The sequence below is a fragment of the Gavialis gangeticus genome, unplaced genomic scaffold (assembly GCF_001723915.1).
Source record: "Gavialis gangeticus isolate Ggan-Ray unplaced genomic scaffold, GavGan_comp1, whole genome shotgun sequence".
NCBI lineage: Eukaryota > Metazoa > Chordata > Crocodylia > Gavialidae > Gavialis > Gavialis gangeticus.
In genome coordinates, this window is record NW_017728993.1 from 57191346 (window position 1) to 57213905 (window position 22560).

General features: G+C 44.0%; 1 protein-coding gene across 1 annotated transcript in view; it reads left to right on the forward strand.

The window, feature by feature from the left end:
• Nucleotides 1-19146, forward strand: part of SHCBP1L (SHC binding and spindle associated 1 like) — a 58768-nt gene extending 39622 nt beyond the window's left edge. Inside the window, exons 7-10 of the mRNA XM_019501752.1 lie at nt 3380-3533; nt 11344-11594; nt 17323-17445; nt 18723-19146. Of these exons, the coding sequence (XP_019357297.1) occupies nt 3380-3533; nt 11344-11594; nt 17323-17445; nt 18723-18962 (768 nt within the window). The 3' untranslated portion in view covers nt 18963-19146. The remainder of the gene's footprint in view (nt 1-3379; nt 3534-11343; nt 11595-17322; nt 17446-18722) is intronic.
• The last annotated feature ends 3414 nt before the right edge of the window (nt 19147-22560 follow it).

The window sequence follows — 22560 nt, forward strand, 5'->3', positions numbered from 1 at the left end:
CGGACTTGATGATCTGCTCAGGTCCCTTCCGACCCTAGAAACTATGAAACTAGGAGTACAGTGCCACTCATCCTGTCCTCATGCAACTCTGTGACATTATACTAAACCTTTGATGTATGTAGGTCTTGTAAAGCTTGATGTATACTTCAGGCAAACTCTCCTGGGATGTATCCTTGTCTGTTTCCCCATTAGTAGTTATCCTTGAAGTGGGGTCAAGACCCCACAAATGCCTGTAGTTGAGTCCTTTTTGCCTTCAACTGTCAGGAACTATATTGATTGATACCTTACTATTAGGGTGAGGAACACTCATGGATGGTCTACATGCATAAGGTCTCTGGTCCCAGGGGAAATGCAGATGCAAATGGCAGGGTAATTTTTAAGGCCTGGGAATCCTTTCTGTAGTACATTTCCAAGAGATTCGTAGATAATGATAGGGACCACAGGACTGGCTATATGTAACATTAACAGATAGCACAGGGTGAGATCTCACCTTCCCTCCACTCCAGTGCCAGGAACTGATCAAACTCTGTAACTGGTCCATCAGACATCACTTATTCTTTTCAGTGGCTGTCAGAAAACCTTCACAGACAAATTAAGTAGACACTTCTGTTTAAAACACTAGTGGGAATTCAACAATTCCATCATTCAGGGCATCATCTTAAGGTTAACCAAGGGCTGACCTGTTCATAACCCAAACAAAAAGCGGTGCGTCAAGTCTTTCATTTCATCAGACACTCTGGCCCAGAATCCCTGCATGATGCCTTTTCAATTTGTGGATAGGTGAGTTCATATATGACTATCCTCAGATTCCCAAAGTTTTTCATATAACCAAATAGGAACTAAGATAAGCCAATATTTACCTCTTTTCCTTATGGTCTCAATTTCTTGTATTCCCATCTATAAAGATTGGATTTCAAACTAATCCTTTCATGTCTCATCAGCACACGACACTAGTGTTCATGCTCTCTGTTGTATTTGTTACTGAAAATGCCCTAGGTAGCTATTGTGTGGGGGGTGTTCCTGCATTGAACCACCCACCTCACTGTGCCCAACCACCTTCCAGGCTCCGAGTGCCTCCCTGGGGGCACCTCACGTCCAGCCAATGCCCTTCCTGGAGCACACCCTCAAGCCTGGGGGCAACGCCATTACCACCCAGAGTCTGGACTGATCTGGGACCTGCGCCCTATGGGAAACAGGCCTAGTAGTCCTTGAGGGTACTTGACTCACTGCAAGAACTTGGGGTGTTTCCCTTAGCCTGAAGCACAAATAGTGGTTTTCCTTAGTCAGCTGACCCAAGGGGACTCCAAGGCATAATCTAGGTCCTCTCCCAATAAGTCTCCCACACTAGGTACAAAGGAGAACATTATTGGTTACAAGTAGGTTTGGAATAGGGTACAGGGTAGAGCAATATCAGAGAAATACCTTGGAGCAAAGAGTGGCATGGTACTGCCCCATCTGTGTTACTGCAAGCTATATATCTAGTTAGATCTCAAGTAGCTTACTCACGAGTATCATGCAGAAGCAGGTGGAGATTCCTTCTGGAGGTAAGCAGTTCATTGATCATGAGTTGAGAGAGAGATGGTTCAGCTTCTCCCTGAGTTTTCATCATGGCTATTGCCCCTCCTTCTGGGCAGTCCTTCACTTATATAACACTTGTGACCTCATTTACCTGATCTGAAGGCCAGCAACTATTGGCTGGCAGCCAACAATTTGAAATGCATCACTGGTTGCTGGGTAGACCTGCAGGGTCTTTAGCCCTTTCCCGGTCATGTTGGCAGATCAATAGAACAATAGGGAGTTTATTAAGCCCCCCACCCTGGTATGTGATGCCAGTCATGTAGGCAGAGGGAGCAGGTTTCCCCCCTCCCTCAGGAATGTATCCAACTCAGGTTACAACTCAGGGTTACCTGAAGCAGATGAGACCAGAGGAATCTGCCCTCTGCAGTGCCCATGGTAACCAAATTGTCAGATAGAGGAGTTTGGGGAGAGACCAATGGTATGCTGCCACAGCTATTCCCTAAGCAACAATGGTGAGGAAGAAGTCTTAGAGGTGGAATTCCCCTACATACTTTTACCTAGTTGTAAATATTGTCTTTCCTTTGTCCCATGTGCTTCTTTTAATCCCCCAGGGACTGTCTATCAGGTTCTTTTCACATGATGGGTGTGGATGGGTTTTACCTTCTTTGATAGTTAGGGGTGTTATTACACATGCTTCGGGAGTGGGCGGGGGGGCTCTTTAATTAAAGCATCTCTCAGAGCTCTAATTAAAGTGCCTGGAGCGTTTCATGTATCAGCGTCCCCATGCTTCGAAATGGCAGCAAGGGTGCTTTATCTAAAGCCTGTTTGAGCTTTAGATAAAGTGCTCCTGCCACCATTTTGAAGTGCGGGAACACTGATGATACATGATCCATGGAGGCTGGCTGGAGTGCAGTAATTACTGTTCTCCAGGAGACTCAATTAATCGAGTAATTATAGCACGTTAGAGCAGCCTCCAAGCTTGTGTATAGAGCCTAGGTTCTTAAAAGCTATCTTCCCACATTTGAGAATTTTGGGCCAAGAGAGATCAGTAGTGCTGGAATTATGAGCATTATGACCAGGCATGTTTTTCTTCCTTGATCTTTACAGGGGCTTAGGATTTTTTTTCTTGCAATACAATGTGGGCAGCAGCTTTCATGCTGCAGTTCAACCAGTTCAGCCTTCAAAAATGAAGTTTACTCTGAGATACTGAAATTTTAGTACAGGGTGTACTCAAATCTATGGTCCATAGGCCAGATCTGGCCTGTGGAGCCATGTCAGAAATTCTGACCTCTAGAACTACAGCAATTAATGCTGCCATTATACCCCTGCTGCCAAATTTTATATGATGTCATGGTCCTATGTGGCTGTGCTTGGGATTACTTGGCGGCCAGATGTGGCATGTGGGGTTGGGCTGATGCATGATGTTGCTGTGTGGTCAGATTTGGCACACCAGATTACATTCTTGGACCAACCCCATGTGCAAGATCTGAACTATGACCTGGGCCAGCACCAGTGGAGAGGGGAGCAGGAAGGAGCTGCCAACAGAAGAAGGCCTTTTTTTGGACAGAGGAAACTTAGCTGTTGGGAAAATATGCTATTAAACTGAAAGGAATGGGTTCATCTTATGCTGTTGTTCATGGTAGGTAGAGTCAGCCATGTTGTGCAAAGCTCAGGAAGATGGGTCAGAAATAGGTGGTTCTATGCCTAAGTTCCAATGGCAATCTAAAATTAACTCCACAAAGGCATCTGACAGTGTCAGAATAGAACAGCACAGAAGTTCTTGAAATCTACTATTAATTTAAAAGTTTTAATTGTGCAGTTTTTGCCCTAACTCAATAGTTGCTACTTCTTTTCTCTGTAGGTTAAAGATTTTTCTGTTGACACACTGATTCAACAACATGATAATTTAAACTTGGCTTTGGACAGCTGTTACAGTGGAGACAATGTGGTCATTTTCCCAGGAAAATATAAGGCTGTGAACCTTTCAATGTTAACTGAAGATATTATAATTAAAGGTCAGTAAGTGCTTTTAGCTGTTCTTTACTTTTTTCTTTACTAGTACTTCAGATTAACAATAAAAAGCAAATTGGGGGTGGGAAGAGGGATTATTTGCTGTGTATTTTAATTGGATTAGCAACATTTAATTTAAAAATATTTCATAGAATATAAAGTTTCACTAGTCAGTCCATGGTGTAAAATGCTGTGCAATTGAACACAGCACAACAGGAATGTAGTGAAATATTCATTCAGGAAAAAATCTATTGCTAGGAAACCAGCGATGTAGTAATCTTACTGCTAAAAAGTTGCTTCCCCAATTAATAAATGGAAACAGTGAATTAAATAAAGTAAAACCTTTATTTTGTATGCATTTTTGACAGCTTAGCAAGTAGGTTTTTTTCTTCATTTCGTTCAACCTCAAGAAGAAATTTATAATGAACAAAATCATTAAACAACCCTAATGTATGTGATCCTCTTCAATGAAGTTTTCTGATAATATTTCTTCAAAATGGCCAATACCAACAGTATTGTTAGAAAAAATATATATATTTCTAATTTGTAATGGGTTGGAAATCCACTTTTCACTCATGCATCTGTGACCACAAATGCAAAACTGCAGCCAAAAATTGTTTAAATTTAGATGTCTGCTTGATTTTGTGGGTGCAGTCATTTATTTTCCATTGTGAACCTGTATCTGATTTGTAGATGCAAGATGTGAAGGTATTCTAAGTCCTTCCTCATTGAAAACGACACATTTTTTAATTCAGTGCATTTAACATGTTATTTTTCAAATTGCTCTCCATGTTGTCTTTCTGCACTAGAATGGCTTATTAAAATGACAGTATTGCACCCAGAAGTACATTCTTGCTATGATAAGCTTCTATATCAGAAGACTTTTCTAAGACTTCATTTCACATGGATTTTCATGAATATATCACTTATAAGTAGGTGATCAATAAGAGTTATATGCCGTTATATGACAAGAGTATCTGTGAGCTCGAAACACTTCAGTTCCACTTGTTCTACACTTAAACAGTGGGCAATCCAGGGTCTTATATTTCCTCACATACAACACACACCTTTCTCTCAAATAACAATGGCTTTAAAATTCATAGACTTAAGGGGTGGAAGAGACCTCAGAAGATCATCAAGTCTAGCCCCCTGCCCCAGGGGCAGGCAGTCAGCAGGGATCATAGGATCCCTGCAAGATAAACATCCAAATGTCTTTTGAAGGTGTTCAGAGTAAGTACTTGGAATCTACCACTGGCAGCAGTCTATTCCAAGCCTTGGGGGCTCGGACAGCAAAGAAGTTTTTCCTTATGTCCACCCTGAAATGGTTATGGAAGAGTTTGTGACCGTTTGACTTGGTCATCCCTTGGGGCGCAGTGGTGAACAGACGTTCCCCCAGATCCTGGTGAGCACCCCTGATAAACTTATAGGTGGCCACCAGATCACCCTGAGCCTGCACTTTTCCAGGCTGAAGAGTCCCATAGCTCTCAGCCTCTCATCATAAGGTCCGTTTTCCTGACCTCCTCATGCATGTGGCTCTCCTCTGGACTCTTAAGCTTCTCCACATCCTTTTTGAATCGTGGAGCCCCAAACTGGACGCAGTAGTCCAGCTGTGGCCTCACCAGGGCGAAGTACAACAGGAGAGTGATGTCCTGGGATTTGCTCGAGAAGCATCTATGCATGCAAGCCAGCGTTTTGCTTGCTTTACTAGCAGCAGCATCGCATTGCAGGCTCTTGTTCATCTTGTGGTCAATCATGACCTCCCAAGTGTCTTTCTTCCGTAGTGCTAGCCAGCGTAGCACTGCTGAGCCTATAACCATGCTGCAGGTTTTTCTTCCCAAGGTGGAGAACCTTGCATTTTTTGGTGTTAAACACCATCAGGTTCTCGTCTGCCCATTTTCTGAGCCTGTCAAGGTCAGCCTGGATCACCCTTCTGTCCTCAGGTGTGGATGCTTTACCCCAGAGTTTGGTGTTGTTGGCGAACTTGGCCAGTCTGCTTCTGATACTAGTGTCTACATCATTAATGAAGATGTTGAATAGTATAGGCCCAAGGACAGAGCCTTGAGGGATCCCGCTGGTCACAGTGCACCACGATAATTGACTTGCACCAACCACCACTCTGGGTACTACCACAGACCCAACTCCCCAGCCAGCAGATTGTGGTTAGGCCAAGGCCAGTTAGCCAGTTTTGCTAAGAGGGGATCACGGGATACCAGATTGAAGGCTTTTTTGAAGTCGAAGGCTTTTTTGAAGTCAAGATATTGGACATCAATCTCTTCTCCCTTGTCCAGGTTATAGGTCACCTGGTTGTAAAAGGAAATAAGATTGGTCAAGCAAGACCTTCCTACAACAGACCCATGCTGGCTATCCCTCAGGATGTTGCCATTGGCCAGTCTGTTAAGAATGGCTTCTTTGATAATCTTTTCTAAGATCTTCCCCAAGATAGATGTCAGGCTGATGGGCCTATAGTTTGCCAGATCCACTTTTTTCCCTTTCTTGAATATACGCACCATGTTGGCCTTCTTCCAGTCTTTGGGCACTTTACCAGAGCACCAGGAGTTCTCGAAGATCTATGCCAGGGGCTGAGCTATGATGCTAGCCAGATCCTTGGGTACCCTGGGGTGTAAACTGTCAGGGCCGGCTAACTTGAAGGTATTCAGCTTCTCAAGGTGTTCCTTCACGAGGTGAGCATTGATGGAGGGTAAGGAATCTCTCTCACCCGGGCCTCCCTGTCCCGTAATGGGCAGAGGCGTCCCATGGGACTGATGAAAGACCGACGCAAAGTACCCATTTAGCAAGTTGGCTTTTTCCTGGGCGTTGGTTGTCAGTTGTCCAGTGTTGCCCTTGCTTTTCCTCCAGCTCCCCACATATCTAAAAAAGGACTTTTTATTGTCCTTGATATTTGTAGCTAGTTGGAGTTCCGTTGCAGCCTTGGCTTTCCTGGTTTGCTCCCTGCAGGTCCAGACCAGTGCAGAGTATTCCTCCTTGGAGGTGGATCCAGTCCTCCATCCTTTGTAGGTCTTTCTTTTTAGACGCAGGAGGTCTGCTAGTTCCCTGGAGAGCCAAGGGGAGTTTGTGCCCTTTTGTTGCCTTTCCTCCGAGACGGAATAGACTTTGCTTATGCATCCAGGATTGCTCCTTCGAGGGCAACCACTAGTCCTGAACTCCCCTCCCCTTTGGGTTGTGGCCCTTTAGGGCCTCACTGACAAGCCTCCTGAGCTTGTCAAAGTCAGCTTTTCTGAAGTCGAGGACTTCTGTATTGCTGACTGACTTGCCTGCTTTATGGCAGATGGTGAAGGTGATCAGCTTGTGGTCACTGTCACCCAGCTTCCCTTTGATTATTAGATCACTGATTAGGTCATCCCCCGCTGCCAGAACCAGGTCGAGCAGTGCTTTATTTCTCATCAGCCTGTAGACTTCTTGCGTCAGATAGAGCTCATCCACGCATGAGAGAAAGCTTTGTGACCGCTCAGATTTGGAGTGGGCATTATATGGAAGAAATATGGTAAGAGTAGGTTCTGTCACTTATGGAGTGAAATCAAAAGTAAAAAGAGATCCACAGGGAGCAGAATGATGAGCAGACTTGGCTTCCTAGCAAGAGCTACTCAGTTACTACAAGATCTTGTTTTCTTCATTCTGCCTTTCAAAAGCAAAGTGCATATCATATTCTGGGGTGTGTTGTATGCAAGAAAATACAGTAATTCCCACTTAGCCTTACAGAATATTATCTAAACTTGTTTCCCTTAAGCCTAGTTAGGGCTTTCTTCATTAGAGTTTATTCACATTGGATTAGAAACAGATGAAATGTCAACAGATGTCCCTCTTGTGGTCAGCTGAGCCTGTATATATTGCTTCATGTCATACCTATGAAGAGTTATCTATCAGTGGTGCTGGATTGGAAACCTTCATGCCCATCCTCTGTCTTACTTTAGATGAGTAAAAGTAAAGTCTTCAGATCAGAATTAGTGATTCAGGTGTAACTTGCATAGGGAGGTATTTCAGATTACAGGCAGTCCTCAACTTACAACGTTTCACACTTACAACGTTTATAAATTGACACCCCGTTTCAACTTTACAATGCCAGTTTCGACTTACAACACTTGATCCGATGCAATGGCATGCCAGCAAACAAGTTCACTGCGTCACTCATCTCCCTGGAGAACATCTGTCCAAGCTTCCTTGGACATTTTCTTTAAGAAAGCAGACAAGACTCCAGAAAAACCTGCAGCCAAGACTCCTGAGAAGACTCCAGCCAAGAGCCCTTCAAAAAATCCAGCAAAGTCACCTCAAATAAGTCCTTCCTAATCAATATGATTGCTATTTACCATATAAATATATTAATGTAGCTATATTACTCATTTTTTATTGATTGGGTACAAAATTCTGGAATATTTTTGGTGAAAATAGGGTATTGGGCCTTGGTTCAGGAACCAATCCCCCATTTATAACATTGTTTCTTATGAGAAAATTGGTTCCAAGTTACAATGTTTTGACTTAAGACAGTTTTCAGGAACCGATTGTGTTCTAAGTCCGAGGACTGCCTGTATTTGATTTGAATGACAGCATCAATTTTCCCCTTAATATTCATGATTCATAACATTTTCTTGAGTTGCAGGGGAATATGTAAGATCAGCAGTCTGAAAAGGGTCATTGCAGCCCCAAGATAGCAGAAATGCTAGAGAAAAGACATAAAAGCCACTGTTAGTTCTCAAGGGGAATACTGAGATAGCTTTGGTCATAAGAGAGATGGAAAAATCTATTCATCCTTTTCTTTTCCACTTATAAGATTTCTAAATATTGTTAAATTTCTGGTTACGATTCCGAAAGAGAGAGCTTCAGCCACATGAGAAAAAAGGCAGTTAAAAATGCCAAAAAAGGTGGCTCTTCTTGCCTGCTCTTCTTCCCTCTTATCTTCAGTGGTAGGGCCCCAAATGTGATGCATCACCCAAGGATATAGAGCCAGCTTGCCCTGTCCTTCTTTCCCTTCTAAAAATATTTTGATTGTTATTTTGTAGCAAGGATTTTAGTTTCAACAGGTATAAGCTTTACATAAAAAAAAAATGCTGCCATTTTGCCTCTTTTTTGATGTTCATGTAGTCCTGTATCTAGACAGCTGGCTAACATGGCCAGTGTAAACCAGGAATGAGTCATTCAATATATACATATTGTTTGGCAAAGTCTACTCTTGTACCTATTTAAAGAATCTCTTCTATAAAGAGGCTGCTTAAACCAAAGTATTTCTTCCAGAAAAGGAATTTGGTAACATTTTCCAATCTATCATTAGAGAGGATCCTTTTAAGGTCGAGGAGAAATTGCCTGATGCTTTTCTCATATGTCCTCTTTTTTTCCTATTAAGCCATTACTTATCATATTGGTTTGAAATAAAATTCACTCCAAATGCGGATCATTTAGGAGGTCTGATGAATATTGTTTTGCATAGCCTTTGTAGGTTGGTTGCTGGAATTGCCAGGAATGTATTAAAAAGGAGTTTGTATCAGTTCTTTAGATACTACCAAAGGAGCCATCTTCAAGACATGATCCTGTTATGGGTTGTAGTGCATCTTGGGAAATAAGTTCTATTTGTTTTTTCTAGAACAAATCAATAAGATGGGCCCAGAAATCACCTCTGCTATTAATTCAAGAGTCATGCTGAAGTGCTGACAGACAACACAGCAACTGCAGAGTACATAACCAAAAGATATCTCAACTTAAGGTTCTCAGAATTTGTCTCCATAGATGCTCGTTGTTTCACTCTAATTTCAGAGCTTTAGTATTTTGAGCATTATGTTTATGGAACTGAGTTTGAGAAAGCGTAGTGACGTTTAGTTGATTCAACTGGTATGTTACAAGTCTGTTACACGACTGTCATTAATAGTTCCTGATGAATAATACCAGCTGGTAACAGACACCCAGGAGAAAACCGAACGCCTGAATACCCACTTTGCTTCAGTTTGCCACTGGACCAAGGGGAAAAACGTGCAAAATAAGGCTCACACGGGGCATGGTGGAAAAGACAGCCTTCCCACTGATGCTGAGCTGGTGCATAACCAATTAGAAAAGCTAGACATAAGACAGCAGGACCAGATGAACTTCATCCAAGAGTGCTGAAGGAGCTGGCTGAGGTTATTGCGAGACCCCTGGCAAATCTTTTTAAAAAATTGTGGCACTCGGGAGATCCCTGAGGATTGGAAGAGGGCCAGCATTGTGCCCATCTTCAAGAAGGGGAAGAGGGAGGACCCGGGCAGCTATAGGCCAATCAGCCTAACTTTTATCCCAGGGAAAATCCTAGAAAGCTCATCGAGGAGTCTATGAGCGACTTACTTGTAGATGGTAGGATTTGGAGCGACAGCCGGCATGGCTTTGTTGCGGCAGGTCCTGTCTTACTAATCTCATCTTCTTCTGTGACCAGGTATCTTGCCACCTGGACATGGGTGAGGAGGTTGACATTATATACCTGGACTTCTAAAAGGCCTTTGATCTAGTATCCTATTATATCCTCTTGGGAAAATTGGAAGATTGTGGGCTTAACTGCTTGATGGTTCAGTGGGTGGGAAACTGGCTGCGAGGTAGAACTGAGAGAGTTCTTATGAATGGATCTGTGTCATCCTGGCGAGAAGTGGCCAGTGGTGTCCCTCAAATATTTGTGCTTGGTCCGGTGGTTTTCAACATCTTTATCAATGATTTGGATATGGAGGTGAAGGATTCACTGGCCAAGTCTGTGGACGACACCAAGTTATGGGAGAGTGTGGTCACGCCTGCAGATAGGCTGCAGATACAGACAGACCTGGACAGACTGGAGAAGTGGGCAAATCAGAACCAGATGAGTTCAACACTGAGAAGTGTAAAGTGCTCCATCTGGGGGCAAATAATCCCCAACATACCGACAGGCTCAGTGGTGACAATTTAACTTGCACCACGGCCGAAAAGGACGTGGGGTAATAGTTGACCATTACGTGAACATGAGCCGTCAGTGTGATGCAGTAGCCAGCAGGGCAAACAATACTCTCGCATGCATTAACCAATACATCTCATGTAAAACCAAGAAAGTGATTCTTCCACTGTACTCAGCACTAGTGAGACCACAGCTGGAATACTGCACCCAGTTCTGGGCACCGCACTTCAACAAGGGTGTGGAAAAACTTGAGAGGGTCCAGAGAAGAGCCATCCACATGATCAGAGACTTGCAAGGCAGACCATATGAGGAGAGGTTGAGGGACCTGGGTCTCTTCAGCCTAAAGAAGAGAAGGCTGAGAGGGGACTTCGTAACAGCTTACCATTCCATCAGGGGAGTATATCAAGAGCTCGGTGAATGACTGTTCACCAGGGCACCCATGGGGAAGATATGGGGTAATGGATACAAACTGCTGGAAGACCGCTTCAGGCTCAATTCTAGGAAAAACTCCTTCACAGTCATGGTACCTAGATTGTGAAACAAAAACTCCCTCCAGAGATGGTGCAATCACCTACCCTGGACATCTTCAAGAGGAGACTGGACAGTTATCTCATTGGGGTCACCTGACCCGCAGTTGTTTTTCGTGCCTAGTACAGGGGGACTCGACCCGATGATCTTGCGCGTTCCCTTCCAGCCCCTGACAATCTATGAAACTGAATGTAGCATGAAACCATGTACATCTGGTGTAGGGTCAAATTTGGAGAACTAAAGTTACAGGTAAACTTTGTAGTTTTACTGCTTTTTCATTGTTTGAGTGATAAATATTTATTATAATGAAAGTGTGGTAACTTTTTAAGTAATATTCTAAGTAAGGTAGTGTTTCAGCGTCATACTAATGTTAACTCTGATTTTCTCCTTTTAATTAGGAGTTGGAAGACCAGAAGAAATTGTGGTTTTTTCAGAACCTACTCATGAAAGCTTTGTGGTATCAAAAGGCCAAAATGTGAAACTAATGCACCTTACTTTGGTACAGCAAGGGACAATTGATGGTATTGTAGTTGTTGAATCTGGTCACATGACTTTAGTAAACTGTATATTGAAATGTGAAGGAACTGGAGTCTGCGTACTTACTGGGGCTTCATTGACTATTACAGACAGTGAGATCACTGGAGCTCAGGTACTTCTATTTGAATATCACATACTCAGTTTTAAAGTATATGAAAATTATTATACAGTAAATTGACTGAAAGTTTTACTTTAAAAAGCTAACTTCTGAGTAGCAACACCTTAAGCTCAGATTCTCTTGAAAACTTGCTTGTCATTTAAAATTAATTTCTGTTTTTCTGTAGCAGATTTGTTTGGATTGGTTATTATGATTGAGTTCCATATTCAGCTATGGAATTAGAGTAAAATCTACTTAATTCATCACTCCAGGAGGATTGGCAAGGATGACTAATTATTCACAAGTGACTAATTGTCAGTAATCAACCATTTTCATTTTGCGAGATTTTCCATGCTATATCAAGACAGTAAAGAAGCATTTTTGACTGACTCACTATACGATTATACAGATACATGGTATTTACTGTAGTAAGAAACTGTGCACTAATTCAGGGTACTCAGAATTACATTATGAGGGAGTAAAATAATGAGTCAAAGATTTTTGCTTTGCACTCTCACATGCACTCATTGCCTTAATAGAAGATAAGTCTGTGGGACAGAATGGTTAATTGTCTGTGTCTTGTTGAGACAAAAAAAAGCTGAAGAGTATCCATTTCTTTGTGAGCATCAGCTGGCTTGACAGGTGGTAGGAAGGGCATAGGACATTACTTACAGCTGACTAATGATTAGGAACAAATTTCACTATAACGTATTGTGTGCTCGTTTGGAAGTGACTGTTAACAGATGATGAATGAGGAAGTGCTTTATGTACAAATCAGTAGGACTTTTGTAGGGATTCACTACACTGATAAGGACTAAAGTGATGAGTTATCCTGGTACCTAATTAACCAGATATCATCATGTAAATGGTGGCAGAGATCATTACTTTGCTAGTTATCTTGTCTTGTTATAACGTATTAAAAACCAGACTGAATACTGTTAAGCCACAGTTTTTAGACTTGGCACTTCAACTTGTTAAAACTGGTATAGACTAAAATATTTTCCCAGAGTTGTAATTTTAAAGTAATTATGCTAAGTGACCAACAGTAAAAATTCCACTACCCACCTGTGAAAAGGTATTACTGTTGGAAAGACTGGAGACATGGTGCCCGACACTGTCTTGTGAAGGCCAACAAAACCTGGGTGCAACAAGGTCTCAGCTTCTAACCAAGTTTTCCCTTTCCTTCTCCCTTCTTAAAGGGTAACAAGGGCTTGATTGGGCTGCCAAATACATAACAAGCAAAAAGTTCTGAGGCCCTTGCAAATCACATCTTGAAGATAATAAATCAAGTAACACATCTTCTACGAAAATAGGAAAAGGTTTTAAAAAAGGTTTAACAGTAAATGAATAACTAGTTGGTACACATACCAAAGTAGTAAAATAGAGTAAACTTGCAAGGTAATCTGTATGGCAGTTGGTTTTCTTAAATATTCACAAAATAATAGAAAATGAGGGTTGGAAGGGACCTCAGGAGACCATCTAGTTCAGTGGTCTCCGAAGTGGGGTGTGCGCAAGACGATCCACTGGGGTACGGGAAGAAAATATTAGAACTTCTATTTATATTTACATAAATATACATACATTGGGGGTGCATGCTCAAAAATTTTTTTACTGATAGGGGTGCGCAATCAAAAAAACTTGAAGACGACTGATCTAGTCCAACCCCCTTCTCAAAGCAGGACCTTCCTCAAGTAGATCATCCCAGCCAGGGCTTTGTCAAGGCCTTAACCTCCAAGGATGGAGATTTCACCACCTCTCTCAGTAACCTGTTCCAGGGCTTCATCACCTTCCTAGTGAGAATTTTTTCCAATATCCAACTTAAACCTCCCTTGCTGTAACTTGAGACCACTGTTCCTTGTTCTCATCTGCCACCACTGAGAATAGTCCAGCTCCATCCCTTTAGGTAGTAAAGGCAGTTGTCAAATCCCCCTCAGTCTTCTCTTCTGAAAACAACTTAGTCCCAGTTCCCTCACCCTCTCCTCAGAAGTCAGCCCCTGAACCATTTTGTTGCCCTCCACTGGATTCTCTCCAACTTGTCCGCATCTTTTCTATAGCGGAGGGCCCAAAACTGGACACAGTACTCCAGATGTGGCCTCACCAGTGTAGAATAGAGCAGAATAATTACTTCTCTTGATCTGCTGGCAACACTTCTACTAACTCAGTCCAGTATACTGTTAGCCTTCTTAGTAATAAGGGCATACTGTTGCTCCTATTCGTGTTATCGTCTACTGTAACCCCCAGCTCCTTTTCTGCAGAGCAGCTACTTAGCAAGTCAGTCCCCAGGTTGTAGCAGTGCATGGGACTCTTCTGTCCTAAGTGCAGGACTTTGCACCTGTCCTTGTTGAACCTATGAGATTTCTTTTGACCCAATCCTCCAATTTGTTTAAGTCACTCTGAATCCCAGCCCTACCCTTCAGTGTATTTACTACACTGCCCAGCTTAGTGTCATTGGAGATCATTGATGAAGATAATGAACAAAATGGGTCCCAGGACCCAACCCGTAGGACACTCAACTTGATACTGGCTGCCATCTAAACGTTGTCATTGATTACTACCCTTTGAGCCCAACAATGCAGCCAGCTTTCTCTCTACCTTACAGTCCATTCATCCAACTCATACTTCCTCAGCTTGCTTGCAATAATGCTGTGGGAGATGGTATCAAAAGCCTTGCTAAAGTGAAGGTATATTACATCTATTCCTTTTCCACATCCACAGAGCCAGTCATCTCCACATAGAAGGCAGTTAGGTTCATCAGGCATGACTTGCCCATGGTGAATCCATGCTGACTCTTCCTAATCACCATCTCCAAGTGCTTAGAAATGGATTATTTGAGGATCTGTTCCATGATTTTTCCAGGGACTGAGGTGAGGCTGACTGGCATGTAGTTTCCTGGAACCTCCTTCTTTCTTAAAGATGGGTATTATTTTTGCCCTTTTCCTATCATCCAGGACCTCCCCCGATTGCCACGAGTTTTCAAAGATAATGGCCAGTGGCTCTGCAATCGCATCAGCCAACTCCCTCAGAACCCCCAGATGTATTGCATCTATCCCCATGGACTTGTACACATCTAGCTTTTCTAAATAGTCCCTAACCTGTTCTTCCACCACCGAGCGCTGTTCACCTGCTCCCCAAACTCTGATGCCCAGTGCAGTAGTCTGAGAGCTGACCTTGCCTGTGAAGACTAAGGTAAAAAAGGCAATGAGTACTTCAGCCTTTTTCTCATCATCTGTCACTAGGTTGCCTCCCCCATTCAGTAAAGGACCCACATTTTCCCTGACCTTCCTCTTGTTGCTGACATACTTGTAGAAACCCTTCTTGTTACCCTTCACATCTTTTGCTAGCTGCAATTCCAGTTGCACTTCGGCCTTCCTGACTTCATCCCTGAATGCCTGAGCAATATTCTTATACTCCTCCCAAGTTATTTGTCCAAGCTCCTACTTCTTGTAAGCTTCTTTTTTGTGTTTAAGCTCACTGAAGAGTTCTCTGCTAAATCAAGCTGGTCGCTTGCCACATTTGCTATTCTTCCTGCACATCAGGCTGGTTTGTTCCTTCACCCTCAGTAAGGTTTCTTTAAAATACAACCAGTTCTTCTGGACTCCTGTCCCCTTCAGACTGGCCTCCCAGGGGATCCTGCCTATCAGTTCTCTGAGGGAGTTGAAGTCTGCTTTTCTGAAGTCAGGGTTCATGCTCAGCTGCTCTCCTTTCTTCCTTTTGTCAGGATCCTGAACTCAACCATCTGATAGTCACTGCTGCCCAACTTCCCATTCCCTTCTACATCTCCCACCAGTTCTTCCCTGTTTGTTAGCAGTAGATCAAGAAGAGCATGGTTCCTAGTTGGTTTCTCCAACACTTGCACCAGGTGGTTGTCTCCAATGCTCTCCAAAAACTTCCTGGATTGCCTGTGCACTGCTGTATTGCCCTCCCAGCAGATGTCAGGGTGACTGAAGTTCCCCATAAGAACCAGGGCCTGTGATCTGGAAACTTCTGCTTGTCTGAAGAAAGTTTCATCTACTTCATCCTCCTGGTCTTGTGGTCTATAGCAGACACCCACCACAGCATCACCCTTGTTGCTCTCCCCTCTAACCTTAACCCAGTAACTTTCAACAGGCCTATCTCCATTTTCATACTGGAGCTCTGAGCAATCCTACAGCTCTTTTACTTACAGTGCAATTTCCCTTCTTCTTTTTTCCTGCCTGTCCTTCTTGAACAGTTTGTACCCATCCATGACAATGCTCCAGTCACGCAAGCTATCCCACCAAGTTTTTGTTCTTCCAATTGCATCATAGCTCCTTGACTGCACAAGGACTTCCAGTTCTTCCTGCTTGTTTCCCAGGCTCTGTGAATTCATGTACAGACACCAGGTGACTAGCCAATTACCCTACTTCATCAGGAAGAATGAGGCCTCCCCTGCTGCCTCTGCTTCCTCCAGGTCCTCTGCTTCTCCATTTACTCCAGGTCTCTATTCTGCATCTCCCGGCAAACCTAGTTTAAAGCCCTCCTCACTAGGTTAGCAAGCTGGTCTGCAAAGATGGACTTCCCTCTTTTCATCAGGTGGATCCCACCTCTTCCTAGCAAACCTTCTTGGAACAACATCCCATGGCTGAAGAAGCCAAGTCTCTGCTGGCAACACCACCTGCGCAGCCATGCATTGATCTGCAGGATGCATCTGCTTCTGCCAGGGCCCTTCCCCTTGACTGGAAGGATTGAGAACATGACCTGTGCCCCCATCCCCTCCACGCCTGCACCCGGAGCCCTGTAGTCACACTTGATCTGCTCAGGGTCACCGCTGGTAGTATCATTGGTGCCCACATGGATGAGCTCCATGGGGTAGTAGTCAGAAGGTTAGACAAGTCTCGGTAATCCTTCTGTGACATCTTGGATCCAGGCTCCAAGCAAGCAGCAGACCTGCTGAGCCAACAGGTCAGGCTGGCAGATGGATCCCTGTCCCCCACAGAAGGGAGTTTCCAACCACCATCACCCATCGCTACCTCTTTGTGGCAGTGGTCTCCATCCTCCCCTCCTTGGAGATTCCTGGCTTGGCCTGTTCCACCAATGGAATGTGTTCCTCCTCCTCTGTTGTTAACACTTGATATCTATTCTCCAAGCAAACCACTGCACATGGGGATGACAACTTCTTGCTGTCAGAAGATACAAGCTTCCAGTTTCCACCTTCTGGGAGTCCCTGCCCTCTTCCTCTTCTAGCACCACCTCTAGCAGTCCTTCCTTCACAGTCCTAGAGGTTTTTTCCTCCAGCATGGAATCGAGGAAGTCCTCATGGCACAGGAGCCTTGCTACCTCCTCCTCTAGGTCTGTTGCCTTCATTTACATGCAACTCATTTCTGTAGTTATTCAATGTATAATAAAGGGAGAAAATATAGTTCTTCTATAACACTTCACAATGTTGCTCCTGGGCCAGTCAGTTTAATCAGCTGGCTAACAGTAATTAAGAACTTCCTAGTTACATTTACTGTCATTTTTTTAAAGTCAGTCCTGCATGCAGCAAGCCAAAAGTGAAGTCCAACCACCCAGCTGACCCAGCTCAGCCAACCCCAATATTTACAAGGACCTGTGTGAGCTCCAGTTCCTCAGTGCAGTAAATTACAGTGTACCAATCTTGCTATCTTCTGTGAAGCTGTAGAACCACTTTATTAGAGACTTAACTGTACTCTGAACACTATTTTTTTTGCCAAGCCTTACTTGCAAGGTGAAATTCAACTTAATTTCTTCCTGTTTTAATGCACAGGGTGCTGGTGTTGAGCTGTACCCAGGTAGCACAGCCAATCTGGAGGGTAACAAAATTCACCACTGCAGTAACTTCAACAGCAGCGAGACATCACAGGGTACCCTAGGAGGAATTAATATCAAGGTAGTTTACTGTGCTATATTCTTTTCCTAGCAATTGTAACAAACATGTCTACAGGAACAGCTGTTGAAGCAGGCTTACAATATAGGAGTAAAATACAAGCATTAAAAACTATAAAGAAAAAAATGTCAAGCAGGTATTTATGACAGTATCTTTAAATGTCCTGAAGTTTAAGTTCTCTGTGAAACAGTTTTTCCACAGTATTCTCTTGTGGTAAGCAGTATCTTTGACAAATGTACTGTGTGCTTTATAGATATGTCATAAAAACTGCTGGGCTGTTTTTAAATGTCAGTCAAGACACATTCAGGACTTAAACTGACTTAAATTGTCAATTTTTTTAAAGCAGGATTGGCCATAGTGAATGGATTGCTAGTTAGTGATTGATTGTACAGTATAAGCAAGTATGAAAGTGTTTTTGCACGCAGAAATTGGGAAACTCAGAGATGTCAGATACAATGTAGGTAACCTGAAATTACAGTAGTGAAGGTACTGTTTGGGTTTACAATTTCCAGTTACTACTGACACTCAGATTTAAGTTAAAACATGCATACTAGATCTTTATTCAGAGGTCCCATTCAGCTTTGTATTAGCTGCTTGTTAACCAGCACAGTGACACAGGGGCCAGTGACAACACATTCATTTAATGGCCTGGTGCGATCTGATCCCCTATCCCAACAATCGTGCCTCCCATCATGCTACATGTGCAGGGCTCAGATCCCACTGGCACCATTACTACTTGCCAGCGCAGGGGGAGCCTGGGATTCCAGGCTGGTCCCAGATTGGGACTGATAATCCAGCTGACTGCACTGGAGCTGCTCAACCCTCTCATCTGGTTGTCAGTTCCAGACCCCGATACCATCCCAGAGCCAGGACCAGCTATCCCCAGTCCTGGGACTGGCTCAAGACTCTGGTGTGACCCCTGGGCCAAAATTGCAGTGGAGTCTTGAGCTGGTTCTGGTCACCCTGTCACACATTCCATTTAAGGCATGATGGAAACCAGCCACAACAATACTATATCTTTTGTGGACTATTTTTATGGCTGTTTTCCCATTTAATTGCATTATTAATTCCTTGATAATGTGGCAACATTACGATTTACAGTGCAACTAACAGGGCAGTCATGTCTTAATAAGACACGACTATTTTTAGGGAAGTCCTTACCTCCAGAGAAAATAAGTTTATTCTGCATGTAAATGCATACAGTGTGAAAGAAATTGTTGGCATTTTAAGAACATAGTGCATCCTTCAGCAAAACTAGCCCATTTTGAATCCTTTAATAGGTGGTTCCAATACCCAAGCTGAAGATGAAAAATAACCACGTTTATAGTAACAACGGCCATGGAGTGACCATCCTTCAGCCTACAGACCAGCTCAGTACTGTAGCAGAAGGGATCCTGGAGTTCACTGCCTCAGGTGATGCAGAGGAAGATACTGTTTCCAAACTAATCCAAGACCTGAGCTTGGAGATGAGCAATAACACATTAGATGACATTAACAGTATTAGTGTGGTTAACAGTTAAACATGCAGCTGACATGACATTTGGTACATAAAGTTCTGATTAAAGAAACAGTGCTTCTGATTTAGGTCAGTGAAACTCTCTTTAAATTTAAATGTGAAAAGTGACTGATGTTGCCTTTATGGATTAAGTTAGTGCATCCTGTGCTTAAAGCTGAACAAAGAACACAACAACCCAAAAACAAAACCCAACTCCCTCCTTTGATTTATAGCCCAATTTCATGGAAGTACTTACTAGGAAGAAGGAAAAGACAAACATTCATCCTTAGCTTTTCCTCAACTGCCAGTGCAAATGTTCCAGTAACAGTGAGGCCTTAATACAGAACTGTCTTGACCATGTACCTAGAGCTGCTGTTAGCACAGTTAGACAAACCCTGGCACATATCATTTCCACTGGTCCTCTTACTGATGTTACTACTGGTACAGCTGCAAATTTAAGGGGCTTGGCTTTCCCTATCACTGCATTAAAAAAAAAAAAATTTCCCCCTACAAGAAAGCCAGTTCATCTTTATTGCCTCCACTTCAAGTCCTCAAGTTTCAGTGGTGGTTAAGCAAGGGTTTCAGTCAGAAGCCTTCCCTCCTTTAACAATTATGACTTGTTAGTATTAGGCAATTTTTGCTGTTCTTGGAAGAAAACATATAAGCTTGGGATTTCTTAGCAGTATTCAGAGTACTAAACAGTACGGCAGGTTTTTCCCCCCCTCATAATTCATAAACACCCTAGAGCAGTGGTTCTCAACCTTTTTTGTACCAAGACCCATTTGTAAACATCAGTGGCCAGTCCCAACCCAGTACTCCTCACTCCTGACCCACTGCCTACAGGCCTGGCCCCCAGTGTGTGGGGAATGAAGGGGTATGCATGGGCCCTGAGGGCCCTCAAGAAGTCCCTTGCAGGTTGGAGCTCTGCCAGCCTGAAAGGGTAAAGCCAGTTTCCCATTTTTCTTTTTTTAAAAGAATCCTTTTTTTAAAAGTCTGTTGATCCATTGTTAAAGTTTGTTCATGGCCCTTCCATATATTCTTGTGCTCCACTTTTGGGTCATGACCCACAGATTGAGAAGTGCTGCCCTAGAGAACAGAAATTGCAAAACTTTTATTCTTTCAGTCATACCTGTTTTTGAGGTTACATAACCCCCCAATATAATATGCATCTTGTTTTTGAAAGACATTCTGAAGAAAAAGTTCTTTTCTCCAGAGTTATGGCTTCAGAGAGCAGGGAAGGAGCCTAATCTTCAGTTGACTCACCCTCCCTTTCCTGCTAAACTAAAACTCTTAACTGCTGCTGAGGGCTGGTCTCCATGGGTGGACCTCTCTGATCTTGAAGAGCTAAAGACCTGTGAAACAGAAGAGACCAGAAGCCCTAGCAGACAGCAAAGCTCCCCATGAAAAGGTTAGCTTCATTGTCAGACCCTGAAGATCATTAAAAAGGACAGCTGATCTTTAACAGCTGTGATGAACAGTGGGCAATTAACTCAATATTAATGGGCCACTGATTTCCAGCTGCCTGAAAAGTAATACCAGAGCTACTGCCTGGTGGAGCAGGGACCAAAGCAGTGTGCTTCTATCTCCAGGAAGGAATCAGCTAAATCGGGAATCAGCCCCGGCCCATGCTGTCACTGCCCCAAGATCTCAGCCGCCAGCCCCAGACACAACTAATCCAACCCGTGTGGCCCCATCCCATCCACCCTGCCAGTGTTCATGGATACTCTGAGATTGAGGGGAGGTGACAACATGGGGTTGAGGAAGAGCTGCAGTCTACCCATAGTGGCTCTGACCCAGCCCCTCCACCCCCACCCGAGTCTTCTTGGAGATGTGTCAGGAGCCAGACAGGCAGGGCACACAGGATGGGTAGCCAGGGAGCTGCATTTGAGGCTGTGAACTTTGGGCAGTAACACCACCAGGCAGAGGCCCGATCCGCTCCCCGCAAGCCCCTGCCACCGGAACCAGTGCCTGTTGCAGGGCTGTGGGGGGCAGATTGTGGCTCTGCCCCAGGCCACGGGCCTGCACTGTCACCACCCCAGGATTCCAGGGTCTTTCTGGCCCTGCCCACCCGTCTTGCTCCCAGACACGGCTCCCTGCCTGCCCGCAGCCCCATCACAGCTGCTTGACTGAACGCCTTGCCCGCATGAGTCTCGCTTCCAGCATTGGGTGCTAGGTGGACAGGTCAGAGTGCCTGGGCAGTGGGGCTGGTGGCAGCTGGAAGGAGCCACCACTGCCAGGGCTGCCAGGAAATGGAGTCCAGCTGCTGCACCACCCCAGCCCTGCTGTGGACCTGGGGGCAGTGGGACCAGCTGCATGTGTCACAGCCTGAGTTGCCCCCTGCACCTGGGCCAGGCAGGATGGAGGGACCTGCTGTGGGCTGGACGAAATCCCTGAGCAGGCCAGATCTGACCTGCAGGCCATATTTTGCCCACCCCTATGTTAGCATATTATCTGAGAGGCTTGGGAGTGGAAATTGGGAAGGATGGAGTCCTCGTAATTGGCCCTTAAGGCAATGACCGTGGACATCTGTGGTCATTATGAGTGAGAACCAGCTTAGGAAGCCCTGGGGCAGCCTCCCTTCTCTTTAAAAATAACATCAAGGCATGGCAGACAAGCAAAGGGGAGACTGCCCAAGGAGTCACAAGGTGGCAAGGGCTGAGCAGCTGCGAGGAGGCATAGTGACCACCCCAGGAAGAACACTTTGCTACATACCCACACTGAGCTTCAATTTGGGTCCCTCCTTGTATAGGAACAGATGTGTGCTCGGCGCTGTAAAGCTCTTCACTTCAGAAGGGATGGGCCAAAATGCTGCTATTCACCGGACTGGACTGGTGAGAGAATCCTCTCCTTTCGCTCAGGGTTTGAGCAGCGTCTTAGTTCAGAGGTTCCCAAACGCTTTCTTATTGCATACCCCCTTCCACATTTGCCAGCTGTCTGCATACCTCTACCAGTGTACATTTTATATTTTAACCCCTTAAATACCAATTATAACAAAAATTAAATCCACTATTACACAGTTTTACCCGTGTACCTCCCAGAGAAGTCTTGTGTACCCCCAAGGGTATGCATACCTGAGTTTGGGAACCCTTGCCTTAGTTGAAAGAAATGGTGTAGTTCACACTTAAGTTTTCCTGTTTCCAGTATCTGAAACTATCACTACACCAACCTTGAAGAGAACCCCCTCTCCCACGTTCCTGTATCTGCTCTAGAGAAATTTAACCTATGGGGCTTCTTTATTAGGCTTGGCGCAGTTTTTTGTAGAGCAATACAGAAGATACTAGCTGCCAGCCAATGGACAAGCTGACTGCTGTTTTGCCATGTGAGATGAACATCATTTGGCACTCAAAGCCATTGCAACAGGACTTATTTGTAAGTGCATTTCGCAGGAAAAAAAACTTCCCCACATTAGTATCTCTGAGCTCAAGTCTTGCGATTTCAAATCTCTGCTTTGACACTGAATTTTGTTTTGTCCATTCACTGTTATCTCTGCCTGAGTCAGCAACAGCTACCTGTAAGCCATAGGAGTCTGAAAAACTTGTTTCTGTCCCTCACAACCTTTTATCACTGGGAGAAAAGTTTCTTCCATCTTTCTCATGCTTGGAAGGAGTCAGAAACAAAACACA